This window comes from Poecilia reticulata, linkage group LG9, assembly GCF_000633615.1.
Source record: "Poecilia reticulata strain Guanapo linkage group LG9, Guppy_female_1.0+MT, whole genome shotgun sequence".
NCBI lineage: Eukaryota > Metazoa > Chordata > Actinopteri > Cyprinodontiformes > Poeciliidae > Poecilia > Poecilia reticulata.
This window is the reverse complement of record NC_024339.1, coordinates 15,008,406-15,027,916: the sequence shown is the minus strand read 5'-3', so window position 1 is coordinate 15,027,916 and position 19,511 is coordinate 15,008,406. Positions and strand designations below refer to the sequence as shown.

Here is a 19,511-nt window from a genome sequence, read left to right as displayed (position 1 = left end):
TGTTCCTGCGCCTCTGTAGGTGGGCTACACCCCAGACTGGGTGTTTTTGTTGAGGAACGTAATGCGAGTCAACCCAGACCAAGGACTGCAGTTTGCCCAAATGCTTGTCCAAGACGAGGAGCCGCTGGCCAACATCAACCAGGTAACATGAGCAGCGTTCAGATGCAGTCCTTAATAGTGTGATTTATTGTTTGTTTTTTTTTTTAGTATTTTCCAGATTCAGATTAGTATGAAAATGGGAAAAATTAAAGAAAATTAAAAATGTCTGTCTTGCCAAGCGGTATTTCTTACGTCATTGTCAAAACGTTGAATTATCCCTCTGTCCACCTTTCCTTCTTTACTTCTGTCTTTCCCATCCTTCATCTTTTTCCTTCTTCTTCTCCACCCTTTATGTTCTCTTTGTCTATTTTTAGGTTTCTTTCCATGTTTCTCTTCTGTCTTTTTAAATTTCTTTATTTCTTTTTTTTCTTGGTTCCTTTCATGTCTTTGTTTCCTTCTGGTCTAACTCCATCCACAGTAAATTCACAGTATTTAGTCTTTGAACCATTAGCTATGATGATTAAAGTGTAGAAAAATGTGGCATAAAAACTATGTTGCAAAGTTTAAAAGAAAGTCACGTATCTGATTCGATGGCACACATCAACTGGAAAGGTGTCTTTGATGGGAGTCTGTCTGTGTCTGTGTTGTTCCAGATGTTCTAGCAATGCCAAGAATCCACTGAGTCAGTGACTCCCTCCTTCCTTTAAAGCCACATCCTTGCTCTTGCTTTGAATTACAAGTTAAGCAGAAAATTGAAGGAGCAGAAACATCTGGCTGGTGTTTAATAACCTGTGACTTATACATTAGCTGAAATTATGCTTTGCAGCACAATTTAAAAGTCTTTAGTATTCCTAACTTTTGTGCATGCTGTTTTTTTTTGTTTTTTTTTTGTAGATTGTTGATGTTTTCATGGAGGGCAGCCTGATTCAGCAGTGCACTTCCTTCCTGTTGGATGCTCTGAAGAACAATCGTCCAGCTGAAGGACACTTACAAACACGTCTGCTTGAGATGAACCTGATACACGCTCCCCAGGTGAGCCGTTTTACCAGCTCCTTTTTCCTAACTGGAGAAATTGATGCATCTAGTCGTTAGTCACCATTGATGTTGTATCCACAACGAATAAGAATATCAACTGTGCAGATGTGGAGCATATTGCATAAACAGAAACATGCAGGCAGGAACATGTAGTCAACAGTGGCCAATTCTTCCCAAAAATGTCTGTGACGCCTGTTAATCAATTAGAGAAGAGAAAAATAATTCAAATTAGAAAATAACTGCCATGATTTTAAAAAAAGGATACCCTAATCCACATATAAGTTTCATTTTTGTTGACACCAATTGATTATGTTCTGTTTCATTCTTGTTTTGAACGTATTCCTCCATGTTTGTTTGGCTTTTGTACTTTTATTTTCCGCACTATAAGGCGCACCTAAAAACCTTCAATTTCCTTCAGTGCGCCTTATATATGGACCAATATTGAGCCACAACAGGTCTAGCAACTACGGTAAGCAGCCGCCGACTTCATTTTCCCCCGTAGAAGAAGAAGTGCGCGGTGCATGCTGGGATAGTAGTCATAATGCTGGTTTGTTAATAAAGTTTGATAATACATTTAAAGCCAGGGGGGCGAGGGGCGGTGGAAGAGAGACAGAGACTGCGGCGGCAGCTTGTCGGTTGGTCTGTGTTACCCAGAAAGCAGTTGGGCACAATATCGCAACACCAACACCGTGAGTGAAACAATGACTCTATTCTACGCGCCTTATAATCCGGTGCGCCTTATAGTGCGGAAAATATGGTACTCGTTCTATTATCTGGTTAATTATTCTGTAGATTAATACCCCTTCTTGCTATTTGTCAGTTTGTAATGTTTATTATATACAGACTAATTGGTGAATAATAAATAAAAACCAGTGGCAGAGTAAAACTAGTTAGAGTTGGATTTTAATTATAATTGCTGTCTTAACCTTCCCTAAACCACATTATTTTATAGTTTCTTCCTAACTTATTCACTGCTAATGTAAACTCCACCTTACAACTACAAACTACCACACATTTCATAAGGATTTCACATAATAAACAAACCAAAAATAACTGCACATAACTAAACTATAAGGAAAAGCATAAATGGATCCTCAGTGGTTTTTACCAATAAAAATCTGGATGCTTTGATCTGCATGTGGTGGTGAGCTTAGGGTTGTTTTCCTGTTGGAAGAACAATCCCATTTTGAAAGTCATGGTTTTTCTTCCTTTTTATAATTAAACACTTTTTAAATGAAGGGGGGGGCATCATGTAAAATCAAATTTTTTGAGCTTAATATGTTAGATGCTACTTCTCAGCCCAACGCTGGTAAGAACGGTTGTAAACGGCATCATGGAGAAACGTTGTGATGACTTGCTGAAGTGTTGGAAAGAGCAGGAGCTTCTTAAAGAGACAGAGGCCCAATTTCAAGGTGTTACATTGCAAAGTCAAATTTCTTTTAATTTATGTTTGATATATACAGCATTTTCATAAGAACTGAAGGTAACATAGTTACTTGATTGTGGTATAAAATGGTAATATGTGCCTGGAAAATGCAAATAATGCCACTTTAATACCCAGGATCTGTGTAAACATAGAGGTTTGGCGTCATAATGTGGAAAATGTAAAGGGTTAAACAGGAGAGCAATAAAGTAGAAAGTTTTGACCCTGTAATGAACTCACTCATCCACCTCTGTAGATTCTCACTTTGATGTGAAAAGTTGCTCTTAATATGATGTGTGTGTTGATGTGTGTAATGAACATTTTCAGGTAGCAGATGCCATCCTGGGGAACCAGATGTTCACACACTATGACCGGGCCCACGTTGCTCAGCTGTGTGAGAAGGCAGGGCTGCTGCAGAGAGCACTCGAACACTACACCGACCTGTACGACATCAAACGAGCCGTGGTGCACACACATCTGCTCAACCCTGAGGTACGCCTACAGCAGAGCAGCCATTCCTCTGAACACAGCTCTGTTGGGAGACATTTGGTTTCATAAGAATGCCTTTAATCTCTTCCTCTGCATTTAGATTTCTTTGCTTTTTCATTTTTCTACCATTTAGTGGCTGGTGAACTTTTTCGGCTCCTTGTCAGTCGACGACTCTTTGGAGTGTTTGAGGGCCATGTTGTCGGCCAACATCAGGCAGAACCTGCAGCTGTGTGTGCAGGTAGCATCAAAGTATCACGAGCAGCTGGGAACTCAGGCGCTAGTGGAGCTCTTCGAGTCCTTCAAGAGTTATGAAGGTAGGCATTTTCTCTTAATTCATTTAAAAATGATAAAAACTTGTTAAAGCTGACCTATTATGCAAAATTAATGTTTAATGGTTTTGCACTTCGATTTGGGTTTCAACTGCTTCAAAAATCAGCCCAAGCACTTGGAAAACAAAACATAACACCCAGTCGTTTTTTGGTGTCTGTTTGAATGTGACAAATCAGAAGGCACTGCCCCGTTACCTAGCAACCCCAGCAAAGCCCAGCCCGTTACCTAGCAACTTGAGCTGAGCTCCAGGACGTTTGGTCAGCTGGATTTTACCGCTTTCCAAAGATGTTTGCAAACAGACACACAATGACACAACCAGCCATTTTGCATACTAGTGTGAATGCTGAGTTTAGGGGCGTGACCAGCAGCAGCTTATTTGGATTTAAAGTGACAAGAAGCCCTAAAACGGCTCATTCTGACAGCCACTCAAAATAGAGTGAACTGAAATATTAGCTAAGATAAGATATTAGTTCAGTATGCTAAAAGTTAATTTTACTTGGTCAAAAATGTAACGGACGTATTTCATTTAGCCCACAAACCTACCTTAAGCTGTTAAAGGAAACATAAAAGGTCACCTTTAAATGACAGCTATTTTCTTACCTGATTTAAAAATGTTCCTGTCTTTTCTTTTAAGGTCTGTTTTACTTCCTTGGTTCGATCGTGAATTTCAGCCAGGAACCCGACGTTCACTTTAAATACATCCAGGCTGCTTGTAAGACGGGTCAAATCAAAGAAGTGGAGAGAATATGTAGAGAGAGCAACTGCTACGACCCAGAGAGGGTTAAAAACTTCCTAAAGGTAAAACCGCTTCTTCATTCAGTGTAATTTCTTCTGCAGAGATAATCGAATATTATTCTCATTTTGCCGCTGTTCACAGGAGGCGAAGTTAACAGACCAGCTACCCCTCATCATCGTGTGTGATCGCTTTGACTTCGTCCATGATCTAGTGCTCTACCTGTACCGCAACAATCTGCAGAAATACATCGAAATCTATGTTCAGAAAGTAAGATCAATACCAAAGCTGGGATTTCTTCCACCCTGACTCCCTAACTAATAATTTTCTGTAAATGCTGCTGGTTTATTTTGGATTTGCTCGTTGCGTTCTCAGGTGAATCCGAGTCGGTTGCCCGTGGTGATCGGTGGTTTGTTGGATGTGGACTGTTCAGAGGATGTCATCAAGAACCTGATCATGGTGGTCAGAGGACAGTTTTCCACCGATGAGCTGGTGGACGAGGTGGAAAAGAGGAACAGGTGAGCCCAGATTAGGCTTGGTTCCATGAGTTATTGTCGTTGCAAAAACCAGTTTCCTCTCTTCATCCTTTCTTTTTCCCAGTTTCTTCCTGTCTTCTTACCTTCACTCCATTGTTTTTTTTCCCCCATTTTTGTTTCCTGACTTGATTTAAACCTTTCTCCTTCATTCTGTAGTACAGATTTTCTGTAGTTCATTGGTTTGTTCTTTCTTTCTTTCTTCTTTCCATAATTTTTGTTCATTCATTTCTTCTTCCCTTCCGTTGTTCGTTTCTTTCTTTCCATAATTCGATAGCTTATTTGTTCTTTCCTTTCCTTGTTCGTTTCTTCCTTCCTTCAATTGTTCCTTCATTCTTTCTTCCCATAATTTGTTCATTCCTTCTTTTTTCATTGCTTCCTTCATTTCTTCCTTCCTTCTTTCCATAATTTGTTCCTTCGTTCGTTCCTTCGTTTCTACCTTCCTTCTTCCATGTATATGAAATGTATAAAAAAAAAATGCCTTTTTTGTCAAGTTTTTTTATTTTCCTGTTACAGTAAGAGAATATATTTTACATAAGTAAATTTGTTTTGCTACCTTTTCAGGTTGAAGCTTCTGTTGCCGTGGCTGGAGTCGCGTATTCACGAGGGATGTGAGGAACCAGCTACCCACAATGCACTGGCCAAGATCTACATTGACAGCAACAACACGCCGGAGCGCTTCCTGAAGGAGAACCCGTTCTACGACAGCGCTGTGGTCGGCCGCTACTGCGAGAAGAGAGACCCCCACCTGGCCTGCGTGGCCTATGAGAGGGGCCAGTGCGACCTGGACCTCATCAAAGTGTGTAGATCCCATCACACTGACTGCAGAAGATTTTGGATGCACAGACATGTTTAACTTCCTGCTATGTTTATTATTATTATTATTTTTTTTATCTCTCAGGTTTGCAATGAAAATTCATTATTTAAGAGTGAAGCTCGGTATCTTGTACGACGAAAAGATCCGGAGCTCTGGGCCAACGTGTTGGAGGAAGACAACCCGTTCAGAAGACAACTCATCGATCAGGTTGGTTTCATTCAACTTCAGTCCGGCTGTGACCAGAAATTTCTTCATTTTTTAATTAATATTTTTACACTATTTCCACTCTCAGGTGGTGCAGACGGCTCTGTCGGAGACCCAGGACCCAGAGGAAGTGTCGGTCACAGTCAAGGCCTTTATGACTGCAGACCTACCAAATGAGCTGATTGAATTGCTGGAGAAGATTGTTCTCGATAACTCTGTCTTCAGTGAACACAGGTACTTTAGGCATATCTTCTTTGGATATCTGCAGTGCAGGTCTTATTTTTTTAAACTTTTAAATTTTTTTTCCTCCAGAAACCTCCAGAATCTGCTGATTTTAACGGCCATCAAGGCCGACCGCACTCGTGTGATGGAGTACATCAACAGGCTAGATAACTATGACGCTCCTGACATCGCCAACATCGCTATTAGCAATGAGCTCTTTGAAGAGGCATTTGCCATTTTCAAGAAGTTTGATGTCAACACCTCAGCCATTCAGGTAAAAATAAGATTATAGATTGATATTCATGATTGCAGGAAGAGTATTGGTTTATTTGGAGCAGCAAATTCGTAATAAACCAAAAGTTTGTTTGATATTGTTGGTCAGGTTTCCCAGGTTTGAGGCAGATTTCTGGTTTTTGCTAAGATTTGACTTAATTTCTAGTAATTAACAGTTACAAGAAGACAAAGGAATCACTTTTAATTCTTTTAGATTTATGCCATAAGTAGGACTTTATTCAGAGCAGAAGTGGAAAAAAAGACAAAACCTTTACAGCACCACGGTTAACCTCTCTGTGGGATCTTATATCAGCCATTACTGTACCTAACCACTGTCTGTGTTTATCCTTTCCTAAACTGTTAGTTAGATTGACAGGATAGAAACGGAGCATTTTGCTATTTCCCTTTCAGCCTTCCTGTTATCTATTTTAAGCTTCGCTCTCCCTGCGTTCTCTCAGATGTCTTCACATAGTTTAGAAAATAAAATTGCCCTTATAAATGTCTTCATACATCTCTGTTCTTCCTTTGGCTTAATATTTAAGCCACCTCACTAATACTTAGAATAACTAGTATTAGTAATTTAAGCATTCTTCTAGTAACAACTTCCTCTCTGAAGAGTGTTGTTATTTTTTAGATAGTAGAAATGCAATCTATTGATGCATTTCTACTGCTAAGTTTCCCCCCAATTCTTGCCTCATTTCATTTTTGTAGGTTTTGATTGAGCACATAGGCAACTTGGACCGGGCCTATGAGTTTGCGGAGCGCTGTAACGAGCCTGCAGTGTGGAGTCAGTTAGCCAGAGCTCAGCTGCACAGGGACCTGGTCAAGGAGGCCATCGACTCCTACATCAAAGCTGTGGATCCATCAGCGTACATGGAGGTGGTCAATGCAGCCAGCAAGAACGGTAAGTGTCTCTGTTGTAAGATATCTTGGCTGCGTTGGTGTGTGTTTCATGCGAGTTTCTTGGTGTGTGTCTTTGCTGCAGATAACTGGGAGGATTTGGTGAAGTTCCTGCAGATGGCTCGTAAGAAGGCCAGAGAGTCGTATGTAGAGACGGAGCTGATTTTTGCTCTAGCTAAAACGAACCGCCTGGCTGAACTGGAAGAATTTGTCAGTGGGCCCAATAATGCTCACATTCAGCAGGTAAAAACAACAATAATTTTACATATGAAGGCTTTAAACAGTTTTTAAACCTTAAATGGTTTGGGTTAACGTAAAGTAAGAGCTTAGATTTCAGAATGGTTAAGAACTTCTGTAAAGGTCTATAATGCTTTCTTGAACAGGTTAGGATAGGCTTTTAGGCTAGACAAAACATGTTTGTAAATTTTTTTTGGTACAAACTCATTCTTAGATAATGAGTTTATCTAAGATTTTATAAAATACATTCATAGTTTGGTTATTTCTGTCTGTCAGAGCTCCTTTCAGAATTACCTGTTTTAAGACTTCTTGTCACTGTAAATCCCACTAAGCTGCTGCTGGTCACACTCCTTAACTCAATGCTTACACTTGCACATGAAAATGACTGCAAACAGATGCACATTTATACAACCATTCGTCTTTGAAAAGCAGAAGTAGAGCCTGGTGCGTAGCCAACAAGAATGTAACAAGTAGTTCGAACACTTGTCTTTTCAGAGCAGCCATTATGCAGCGCATAGATCGGTAAAACCAGATGTTTTTGGTTGCTAGGTAATGGGCAGAGCTCAGTTGGGGTTGCTAGGTGACATTACGTTGGAATAGGTTTTGGAACGGCTAATTATTCAGACACCAAAAAAACATTAACCTATCGCCATAAAATTGCCGGATGAACAAAAATACAAAAAATATACAAAATGTGAATTTTGCATAATGGGTCCCCTTTAACATGGTTACTTTTTCCACCAAAATGTGAGTAATTCCTGCTCTAAATCTGATCATTCATTTTCAGGTGGGAGACAGATGTTACGAGGAGGGAATGTACGAAGCGGCCAAACTTTTGTTCAACAACGTGTCCAACTTTGCCCGACTTGCATCTACATTAGTCCACCTTGGGGAGTACCAGGCGGCCGTGGACAGCGCCAGAAAAGCAAACAGCACTCGGACGTGGAAGGAGGTAAAAGACGCACAAATACCTCCGTTTCACTTTGCAAAACATGAAATAAAAAAATATAAAAATGCAAGAAGGGAAAAATAAAACGGAATTGTGGAATTGAAAAAAAATAACACCTTTAAAGCCAAACTATATCTATGTTGTTTTATTCTTTGGAGCAGAAGTATTAAAGTTAATTTTCTCCTTTGGCTTTATAAACCATGATGCAGCAGATGTGTTTGATTTTACATTTCTTTATCTCTTAAATTAAAATTTAGGTTTTATGTTTTGCTAAATATTCTGGAACTGAGCATGCTTCAGGTCTTCATATTAAACCTCAACTAAAGATGAAATAAAGTGTCCAGTTTGCACACCTGCTCCAAAAGTATACATACATGGATATTTATAGTTTAGTTGTTAAATGCAAAATAGCCTTTTAAATGGATAAAATGGATAACTTTATTGGTAACACAAAAATCCCAAAAGACATTTGTTGGTAATTCTGTTATTTTGTTGTGTAGACAAATAAGTTTTCCTTCAATTTGCTGCCTGTTCTGATTATGTTCTGTCTCCTTTTTAGTGCAATTTGCTTAGCAAGAACAAAACGGAACACAATTATGGAAAGCTCTACAGACACAAAACAAAAGGCACATTTAGGTTTTTTCTTCCTTAATAAAATCTTGGCATTTACTTTCTCTGAACTCGACAGGTTTGCTTTGCGTGCGTCGACGGCGAGGAGTTCCGGTTGGCGCAGATCTGCGGCCTTCACATTGTGATCCACGCCGACGAGCTGGAGGACCTGATCAGCTACTACCAGGACCGCGGGTACTTTGAGGAGCTCATCGCTCTGCTGGAGGCCGCGCTGGGCCTGGAGCGCGCCCACATGGGGATGTTCACGGAGCTCGCCATCCTCTACTCGAAGTTCAAACCTCAGAAAATGAGGGAACATCTGGAGCTCTTCTGGTCACGAGTCAACATCCCAAAGGTCTGTTTTCTCCCTGTCTTGTGTGTGTGTGTGTGTGTGTGTGTGTGTGTGTGTGGGTGTTTATGTGTTTCATGTGTTCTCTGTGCAGAAATATCAGATTTATGAATGTTATCTCTCTGCAAAACAGACTTTAATTAAAACCATCTGAATAATTGGTGTTCCTTGGTCTCCTTTTTGTGGTTTACTGAATTTGTTCTGATATATTTCATCATCTTAATATTTGAATCAAAAGTTTTTTAAAGATTACTATAACATAGGTTTGTTTATAAATGTAAACAACTGACAAAAAGCAGCTTTTCCAATTGTTCTTGCAAGTACGCGATGCTAATTTGTCTTCTAGAAAGTAAACTTTAAACGTCATAAATGCCATATTTGTTTGGTTTCAGGTTCTTCGTGCAGCTGAGCAATCTCATTTATGGGCAGAGCTGGTTTTCCTTTACGATAAATACGAGGAGTACGACAACGCTGTCATCACTATGATGAACCATGCAACAGATGCATGGAAAGAAGGCCTGTTCAAAGACATAATTGCCAAGGTAAACACGTCATTTTAACTCAAATATTTATTTCTACAATTTTTACCACCAGGCTTCTACTGCTGCCACATTTTTAGCAAGACATATATACATATTTAAATCGTCTACAGACATGGATAACATTACATAAAGTGACTTTCAAATAATATTGTCTTAAGAGAATAATAATTACTAACTAAATCTTCTACTTTATTGAAACTTTTCTAGTTTTGTTTCTATTTTCTTCAGTCTTTACCCAAAACTCTTTTAACTTCAGATCGTCAGTCGAATTTGACTTGAGCTTTTTTTTTTCCAGCAGTTTCGGCTTCTGCTGTTGTATATTTTACATTTATGTTATATTTCTGTATTTGCAGTTCCAAATTATCTTACATTTGTTCCTTGTTCTTTTCAGGTCGCCAATGTGGAGTTATACTACAAATCTCTTTCCTTTTACCTGGAATACAAACCTCTACTCATTAATGACCTGCTGACTATTTTGTCTCCCCGGTTGGATCACAACAGAGCCGTCAGCTTTTTCTCTAAGGTAACCTCATGTGAAGAAGGAATCTTTACGCTGCGTGATCCTTTCCTTCATCTCTGTCCACTTTATTGCTATGATGCATTTTGCTTTTGCTTGACCAGATGAATCAGCTAAAGTTGGTCAAGCCGTACTTGAGGTCGGTCCAGAATCACAACAATAAGGCCGTCAATGAAGCGCTCAACAACTTGCTAACGGAGGAGGAAGACTACCAGGTTGGACGGTTTGGTTGGCTCTGCTGCCAGCTCGCTATTATTTAAATATTAATAGTTTTAGATAAAAGCTGAATCAGTGTCTTTCACAGTTGAAAAGTGATTTTGTCATTTGATTATTGAAATTTCTAAATTTAATATGATTCACATTTCCATTGACTAGTTAAACTTTGTTAATATTGTAGTTCTTAACCCTGGGTTTTGTTCTGGTTGCTTTTCTCTGTAATGTGAGTTAAATTTGTCTGCAGAGCCTGAGAGCCTCCATCGATGCTTACGATAACTTTGACACCATCGACTTGGCTCAGAGGTTAGAGAAACACGAACTGATCGAGTTCAGGCGTATCGCTGCTTATCTGTACAAAAGAAACAACCGCTGGAGGCAGAGTGTGGAGCTCTGCAAGAAGGACAAGCTATACAAGGTAAACAAAACCCAAACATTTACCTCTCAATCATGTCAACTTCCTGAACTATGGATGCATCATGAGCATCAAAATGCATGACTTGTTCTCATGTCTGGATCAGTTTCCTGATAATCTGAGATCAATGAGTGATGAGCAGGAGGAGCGATTTGATGAGGACTGAAAAGAGACGGAGAATTTTGCACAATGAAGATGCAATGTTTGTTTTACATGTACTAAACCTTATCAGTGTTTATCAGTTTTTTCAATTTATAGAAATCCAAGTTTGTAAATATTTAATACACTCTGTTAGGAAACTTTTTTCTCTTGAAACCTTTTTGGATGAGAAATATTAATGGAACTGAACTGATAATGTCACAAAAATGTAATGAGTTCAGTCAGAAGATCAGATTTCTCTAAATCAAATTAGAAAAAAACCTGATTGAGAAAAAATTATGTCATTTTTGGATTCAGTGATGCAAAATAATCCTAATTCAATAAAAAAAACATAGACACTTATAAAAATATTTTTTGTAACCCAGTGTTATCAATAAATGCTGTTTTCACATTTCAAAATATGATTGAATGACCTTGTTGTGCATCATTTATGAGGCTAGGTGAAAAAACACTTTAAGCTGGGCAGTGTGGTGGCTAAGGCTGTAGAGCGAAGGCTAACGCCGAATTCACAATCTTTACTATGTTTGATTGTAATTCAGCAAATTTGCCCAACATTCATTATATTTACAGTTTTTTCTGTCTTAAATTTCAGTCAGTGGCATTAAAAAGGTTGTAAAAAGTCTTAAATTCAACCCCTGCAGATTTCCTGTGTATGTATGTAGCTGTTGTAGTGAGTAATGAGGTTTAGTTATGACTGACCACATGCAGTGACTTCAGCTTCCAGCAGATGGCGTTACTGGCTTATTTCTTTAAGCTTCATACCTGTGTGAAAGTCTTTCTCCAGTATGAAGCAGCTGAAATCCTCTTGGTGTTTCCCAGGATGCCATGCTCTTCGCTGCAGAGTCAAAGGATGCCGAGCTGGCAGAGACTCTGCTGCAGTGGTTCCTGGAGGAAGACAGGAAGGAGTGCTTTGCCGCCTGCCTGTTCGCCTCCTACGACCTCCTCCACCCTGACGTGGTGCTGGAACTGGCCTGGAGGCACAACATAATGGACTTTGCCATGCCCTACTTCATCCAAGTCATGAGAGAGTACCTCACTAAGGTTAGAGCTGAGCAGGGATTAAAAACTGATTATCGTTGCTTACAGTATCATAGATGTTTATGTATTTTTAGATCGTTTCAGCACAGTATTACTGCACATAAAAAGTAGTTTAGATCTTAAAATTTTCTGTAAATGCTTGCCTTGTCAAGTCAGATTTAAAAACAAAAGGGCTATGAGAATAGCTACACTAAGACGAAGAAAGCAGAACTATTGTTATAATGTTTTGCTTGTAGACATGTTCAGTCATCTGTCTGGGTTCTTTTCCAGGTTGATGAATTTGCAGCAAAGGTGATGGTCTCTGGCCCTCTTTTTTTTCTTTAAACGAGAAATGTGTTCTGTTTGTTTTTATGTTGTAACACTTGTAGGAACGTAGCATGGACTGTAGACTAAGCACGACCTAACGAGCTCGGTCCCGGACAGCTGTGGTTTCAGTGTGCAGGCTTTTGTTCCACTTCATCATCCACACATTTTAATTTTGCCAGCTGGAAAACAACAGACTCAAGCTTGCTTTGAGTAGTAAAACAAATAAAAAAGGAAATAAAGCAACAAACTGAATGTCAGTAAAGATTAACCTTAAACATATTTTAATATTTTGATATTTAGGCATAAACATTTGCAAAAACGCTGAATACAAAGTAACGTATTGAGCAAAATATTAGACCTTTTTGACTGTTTTCGTCTTTACACAGCTAACACATTGGCTGGTTAATTACTCTTTCTATCTGCTCAGGTAACCAGTCTGTAAACACGTTGCTTGTAGCTTCCCAGCTGTACTTTTAGTTATAATTCAACTTCTGTTGGAGTCCAAGGTGAAGGAGCCGTCTATCAACCACCTGATTGTACCTGTGCAGCAATAGCTGGGGGAAAGGGGTGCCTTATTTTTCAAAACCTTTTTATATCTTGATTCAAGAAACTCGACAAGCCTGCTTCCAAATAGCAACTCATGATGGTGCCCGGAGCTAAAGCCTGTTCAGAATGTATTTTTCTTCATTACCACACATTAGTCTGTCCTGGCCTAACAAAAACCCTCTCACCCTCTAACTTTGGATGTCATGGGGCTGCATCTGGTGCTAAGTGGTGTTTTTTGAAATGTTGACTTGATGGAGTACAAGAAAAACAAACTCATTCTTCCACTAAGGCCTCATACACACATAGCTGGGTATTTTCAAAACGAATATCTCCAGCAAATTGTTTTTACAAAAGTTATTTTGTGCGCATAGGATTGGTTTCAGAGAAATTTTCATCCACCTGAACCTGTACAAATCCACCTATAAGCGTTGTTTTAAACATGCCAAACCCATAGGGTAGGCATGTAGTAGTGTCTACCCTATGGAAAAAACCTATGTCAGCCAATCAGATTGCTTCAAAACAACAAAGACTTTCTGTTGAGGATTAAGCATGGCTTAGCTATTAGAATATGAAGTTAATAAAACACAAGGCAGTGTCGCTTGGGAATTACATCAGAGTAAGTATGTGGACATATTGGTGCATTATTTGTTGCAGACTAAAGTAGAGGACTCTCCATCTTTGTTTTCCCATGTTCATACAAAAATAAGACATTTAAAAAAAAGTCTCTATCAGTTTTTTATATTAGTAATTTTAAAAGGAGTTTTGTGAGGGTTAAATGCAAAAAGGCATAAAAATGTGTTTATTTCCCCAGCTAACCGGCTATGTGTGGACTAGGCCTAAATGTTAGTTTTCTGAACTGATGTTAATCTCAGATCATTCCTTCTTCCTCTGATCTTCACATGTTTTTTATGTTTCATGCTGTAAGGTTACAGAATGGTTGGCTGAAGTCATCCCATCGATATTCCCCACCTGATCCACCTCTGGATGTATTTACAAACCTGAACCTCTACCAAATATCAAACATAGTCCAGGGTTGGGCAGCGACTGTGACGTTGTGATGTGATACAAAGCGAAGACGGCTGCTTAATATTCCAGACTCTGATCTGAGACCTTAAATGTCAGTGGGGGGGTTCATGTTTGCATGTTTATTGCAGAGTTATGATGCAAAGGGGATTTTAGAAAAAAAAAAGCACCACTCTAAAGCTTATTAGATGCAGCCCCATGTTTCTACCTGCAGGGAAAGATTTTAACTACAGGCTGCAAACAAATGAAGAGCGAGCCTCCTTTCTTCTGTTCCTTGAGAGGTCCTTTTTCTATCCCCAGAAAACATGAATTTAAAAATAAAGGGTTTGCACTTTCACTATCAATTAGGTTTTTAAACGCTTTTCATGTGAATTTTAACCTTTTCAGTTCTTTTTTTTTTAAAACCCTTGCTTTCTTTAGTTCTTGTGAAATCCTTTTTGATTGCAGTGCACCACTGTTTCATATCCAGCTGCTGTGCAATTAGCACAATTTCTCCAAATATCTCTGAGCAGCTCAGGTTATAAAAACTGGATTCCTGCCTGACAAATGTGAGCTTCTGATTTGTAGCCTCAGTTTTAGTTGATTTCAGAGGAGTATTTGCTCACAGCGATGAATGAGATGCATGTTAAAGCTCTGCATTTTATGCTACTGAGCTAGCTGGAAATGTGCCACCTGCATTTAGGCATGTATATAGGCTCCCAATATAGAATATAATATTTCTTTAACTGTGATGTATGTTATAATCCTGTCTATAAAGGGCCAGTTCACACATATTTAAGAATAGTCTTTCTGTTTTTAGTGATGAAATTAAAGCCACATATCTGAATCTTTTCCATTATAAACACCTTTATTGTTCTTAATAAATACCTTGCATTCACTGATCAGTTTTTCTTGAAATAAATCCTGAATATGGCAACAAGTATGTATTGTTTACATGCAACTTTGGTGAACTGACCCTTTATTTCATCCTGTAACATTTACACTGGAAGATGTTTTAGAGTCCTGCATGTCATCTTCTCCTCGGTAACCATGGCTACACTGTCAGTAACAGTGTGTTTGTAGCATAATCTTTAAAAAGAGGTTGTGACAACTTGCAATTGAAACTTCATTTTTAATATTTATTCAGTGGATGTGAAGGAAAATGAGGGTATTTGTTGTTCTGCAGCTGAAGTTTTGCAGTTTAAGTTCTCTGAGAGAAAAAAGAAGACATTTAAATGAAGTCTGTGCATCTCTGTGATCATAACAATGTAGGTGCTCTGCAAAAATCCTTTTTTTAAACATTTTTTGTTGCAAGGTAATCCAGCACAGTAAAACATTTAAACTACACATATACATAACTTTGAATAGAAAGATTTCTGCAGAATACCTTCAGGTTATGATCGCAGGCTGTTGGGACGATGTGGAGGATGTTTTGTTTTTATATCTCTGCTCTCTGCTGCCCCCAGGTGGACAAACTGGAGGAGGCAGAAAGCCAGAGGAAAACTGAGGACGACGTGAAAGAGCCTCAGCCGATGGTGTTTGGTAAGTATAAAGTGAATCGACTATGACTTTAAAATTCAACTCAATATATACCGTTAAAAGTAATTTTGCTTCAAGTAAAACTAGAATTTTGTATTAATTCATTGGACTAATTTAAGAAAAAAAAAACAATTGGTTGTTTTAAAATCAAACTAGGATTAAAAATGCATATTATACAACCTTTAAAAAAAATTATGAATTTTTAACATATTTGTTAAGACTGTCATTATGTCGTGACAGTTTAGTATGAGACAGATAATCTGAAAAAAAGTCTCCACCTCCTGCTAACTGCAGGAATACACCACTCAGTCACTCACAGCTTGGAGGAGATCTTGGCGCCGTCAGTCATGCTTGTGTACATTTACTGACATCAATTTTTATGTGAAACTGTAACAGGATAAACAAAGGAATACATATGGGTATTATTCCCAGACTAGTGGTATTAGTTAGCTTAGCAACAGGCCGAGTTGACTACAAACAGAAAAATACGCAATTTCTCCACAAATGTGTGATTAATTAAACAAATTACTCAAATATGTTGCTTTAGCAAGCAAGAAAGCGACATAAGCAGGGCAGAGGAGCTGCTTATGAAACTGTACTTTCAGTTTTCTACTTTTTCTCCTGTTTTTTGATAACTAACCAAGAAATGACCACAAAATGGCATCATTAGCAAAATAAGATAACATCAGCAAAACGGTAACCATAACAATGCTGCTCACACTTGATGTCTTTTACGCTAAAGCTAGTTCCCGATAACAAAGCCACCAATGACGGTGATAAATGGGTTTTCCTTGAATAAAAAGTTTTTTTTCTCAGCTATTAGGACATTTAGCAGTGTGTACATGTGTGTGATTGACAACGCTAAGACCCTCCTCCTGGCTGTGATTGGTTGTTTCTCAAGAGAAGTGGCAACTTTCTGTAAGTTGCAGTAGTAGCTTCAGGAAGGAGCTTGATTTATAAAAAATATATTGAAAATTGCAGCTTTTGTTTCATTGCAGACTGAATTTTGAAAAGCCAGCTTTCTGTGCTACTTTTTAAGTTTTATTTGTCCCTTGGTAACCGCAGTTCTTTCTGTGTCGCCAGGCCAGCAGCTGATGCTGACTGCTGCTGCCTCTCCTGTGGCGGCTCAGCCACCGTACCCGGCTTACGGCTACCCCCCCACCGCCGCCGCCGCTGCCGCTGCCGCTGCCGCTGCTCCTCCCGCTGCCGCAGGTTACCCCGCCCAGCCAGCCTACGGCTTCAACATGTAAACGGCCCCAACTCCTCATCTTATTCCATCTGTCTCTCCTGGCTTCCCTTCACCTGACAAACTCACGCACACTTGAACTGAACCGCACTGCTCTGAGCCCCAGCTGATTCGGCGGAGGTTGAAGAGTTTGAAGAGTCTCCGCCCGCGCTCACTGAAACTGCAGTCTCAAGTTTCTTCACGCCCCATTTAGATGAGTGGCCTCAGAGATGTTGTGAGGAATCCGGTGACCTCCCGGCCATTTTCTTCCCACTTGCATCACTAATCTCAACAGCATGAAGTTGCTTCTCAGCAGCCAGAGGAGCACCAAACCACTCCGTCCTCTTGCTGTTCCATGTAGACTTTATTAACCATAGAGCAGCTTTTGGTTCTGTGTTTTTTCGCACTGATGAAAAAGAGACTTTTCTGAGAAGCAGCAGAAGGTGGGAGGCATGTGTTTGCTTCTCCACCTTCCTCTTGAAAGCACTGTTGCGGCCTTATTTAATCTAAGGAGGCGGCTTGTTTGTCTCACATCTGAATTCACATCCGTGTCATGCTCTGTTCTGAATGACAGTAGCTGTGCAATCGCTCTGTGTTCTTTCACAGAAGGTACAAGTATTTGCAGTATACAGACTATTGACCACTTGTGAATAAGAATTAGTCTGTGAATGAGCGTGTGTGTGTGTGTGTGTGTGTGTGTGTGTGGAGCCTTTGAAGCTTTTGTGGACACAATGAAACTTTCACCCACCGTAGATCTGATCTCATCGATCGACTTTTCAAAGCCCCGAAAGTGGAAGTTCGGAGCGTCGGGATGGGTGAGACAAAAACCATGAAAGAAAGGAGGTAAAATCATAAATATGTGCATGTGCTGCCAAAATAATAATACTGCAACCAGGAGCACAACTGTCATGTTACACTCAAGTATATCAAGTATTACAGATTTTGTGTCAAAAACAAAGATGTATAATAAAACCTTCCCACCAAATAAAAAAAAGCAAAAAAAGATGTGGTGAAGCTTCGAGTCTCAAGGAGGTGCCAGTTAGGTAAAAAAAAAAACTGTATAATTTAAATGTAATGAAATTCCTTACAGATCAGAAGTCAAATAGTATGAAGCACCATATGTATTGTCTATAATGTGTTGTAGTCCTAAAAAAGGTATAAAGATTTTTTTTGTAAGAAAAAGACAAATGGCCAAAAAAACAAAACTGCTTAATAAATGGCAAAGTCTTGAGACAAGTTTGCTCAAAGTGGTTTTCATTTTTTCTCAGCTCATTTATAGATATAGCAACATCTTTATATTCTGTATGTTATTTATACTCTTGCATGTATTACTGCATCCATGCAGCAGGACACGGAGGTGATCGGTCCAGGTGGCTAACCGTCGTTAGCTCGTCTGTATTGTTGTCTGGTGTTTCTCTCAGTTTCCCGTTTCAGTAATCAGGTGAGTTTAATGGGGAATCAGCACAGTAACACCAGGATCCCTGAACCAGCTGTTAGTCCCATTAAACGTCTCCATAAAGTTTATTTTGTTTGCAGAAGAAAGCATGAAGTACTCTAAAATTTCCTGGTACACGACGGTAGAAACATAAACTGGACCTGAAGCAGTTTGGGTTCGGAAGAGGTTTAGGGCCACTGAAAAAAAAAATCTGACTTTTTCTCCAAATTCTGACGTTTTTTCAGAAATCTGATTTTTAATCTCGGAAGACTCAAGTCTGAATTTGGAGAAAAAAAGTCAGATTTATTTTTTCACAGGCACTAATCCTCTGTAGATCTTAATCTCTGGTTTACACACATTGTGGGGCTGTATGAGCGACTTGCTTCACAATCCTGTCAAATCGGATTTGTACATGTTGCTTGTTCGTCCCTATTTTGCCGTGCTTTTTTTCCCCTTCCACTCAACTTTTAATAAATATACCTGGACACAATCTGTAAGCATCTTTGTGGCTTGCTTTACTTTTTGAGTTGGACAATGATTGTCTGCTGAACAACTTTCAAGATTGTATAGGGAATACTATTATTTTGTATATACAGTATACTGACATTTCCTGATTAATTTTTTGGGTTTAGCTTTGAGCCACGTTAACATTTACTTGAAATATATCATTCTGGTGTATCAACTAAATCTGATTTATCAAAATGCGGCAGTAATTCTCTTGAACATGAATTTTAACTTGGCAGAAAGAAAAATGAAGTTGACACTGCAGCGGTGTCTATTCTTGTTCCTCGTGTGATATTTATTAACAAATGAGTTAAAATCTCAAAAGAGGAATGTTATTGTTGCGGCAGTGTGGTTTTACGTCGTAGATTTGGGCCAGACTGACATTTTGGTAACTGAGCAACCAGGACATGATGGATGGAGAGTCTCCCAGAGCTCCAGCCTCTTTGTCTAGAGAGGGCGTGGTTGGATGTTTGTAGCTGTTATGAGATAAATCTGTTTGATTAAAGAAGCAAATGCTTAAATAAATGAATAAGATCAGATCCCCCCTCCTCCTCCATCTTCTTGTGATAAACGGAGAGGAGATGCTGAGCCCCACCCTTTTTAAAAAAAAATTATTTCTAAAGAAAGTGTACGTTTTGTCCCTTCCAGAAAAGCGGCCACTAAATCCTCTTGTCCTGTTTCTACACTGCAAAAACTGAAATCTTAGTAAGATTAAATATCTTAAATTAAGGAGATTTTTCTTGTTTTCTTTCTGACAAGATAATTTTTCTCACCAAGAGGGATTTATGTTAGAATATTTTTCTTATTTTAAGTGTTTTTGTACTTAATTATCTCAGTAAGATATAAAAGCTTAATGTTAAGAAAATATTACTTATTATGAGTAAATATGCGCTAGAATCTAGAATATCAATATTTACCAATCAAACTT

General features: G+C 39.0%; 1 protein-coding gene across 5 annotated transcripts in view; it reads left to right on the top strand.

Moving 5' to 3' along the window:
• cltcl1 (clathrin, heavy chain-like 1) overlaps positions 1-17,885 on the top strand; it is a 36,543-nt gene extending 18,658 nt beyond the window's left edge. For 3 of the 5 annotated variants that reach the window (XM_017306785.1, XM_008418132.2, XM_017306784.1), the window contains 23 exons: positions 20-142; positions 934-1,071; positions 2,825-2,989; positions 3,120-3,300; positions 3,951-4,114; positions 4,194-4,319; positions 4,425-4,567; positions 5,147-5,381; positions 5,484-5,606; positions 5,692-5,837; positions 5,916-6,099; positions 6,810-7,002; positions 7,084-7,241; positions 8,023-8,187; positions 8,873-9,148; positions 9,535-9,684; positions 10,076-10,207; positions 10,306-10,416; positions 10,662-10,832; positions 11,808-12,029; positions 12,297-12,317; positions 15,347-15,422; positions 16,503-17,885. In XM_017306785.1, coding sequence (XP_017162274.1) covers positions 20-142; positions 934-1,071; positions 2,825-2,989; positions 3,120-3,300; positions 3,951-4,114; positions 4,194-4,319; positions 4,425-4,567; positions 5,147-5,381; positions 5,484-5,606; positions 5,692-5,837; positions 5,916-6,099; positions 6,810-7,002; positions 7,084-7,241; positions 8,023-8,187; positions 8,873-9,148; positions 9,535-9,684; positions 10,076-10,207; positions 10,306-10,416; positions 10,662-10,832; positions 11,808-12,029; positions 12,297-12,317; positions 15,347-15,422; positions 16,503-16,669 — 3,570 coding nt within the window. In that variant the 3' untranslated portion in view covers positions 16,670-17,885. The remainder of the gene's footprint in view (positions 1-19; positions 143-933; positions 1,072-2,824; positions 2,990-3,119; positions 3,301-3,950; positions 4,115-4,193; positions 4,320-4,424; positions 4,568-5,146; positions 5,382-5,483; positions 5,607-5,691; positions 5,838-5,915; positions 6,100-6,809; positions 7,003-7,083; positions 7,242-8,022; positions 8,188-8,872; positions 9,149-9,534; positions 9,685-10,075; positions 10,208-10,305; positions 10,417-10,661; positions 10,833-11,807; positions 12,030-12,296; positions 12,318-15,346; positions 15,423-16,502) is intronic. The other 2 variants (XM_008418134.2, XM_008418133.2) reach the window with 1 other exon arrangement.
• The last annotated feature ends 1,626 nt before the right edge of the window (positions 17,886-19,511 follow it).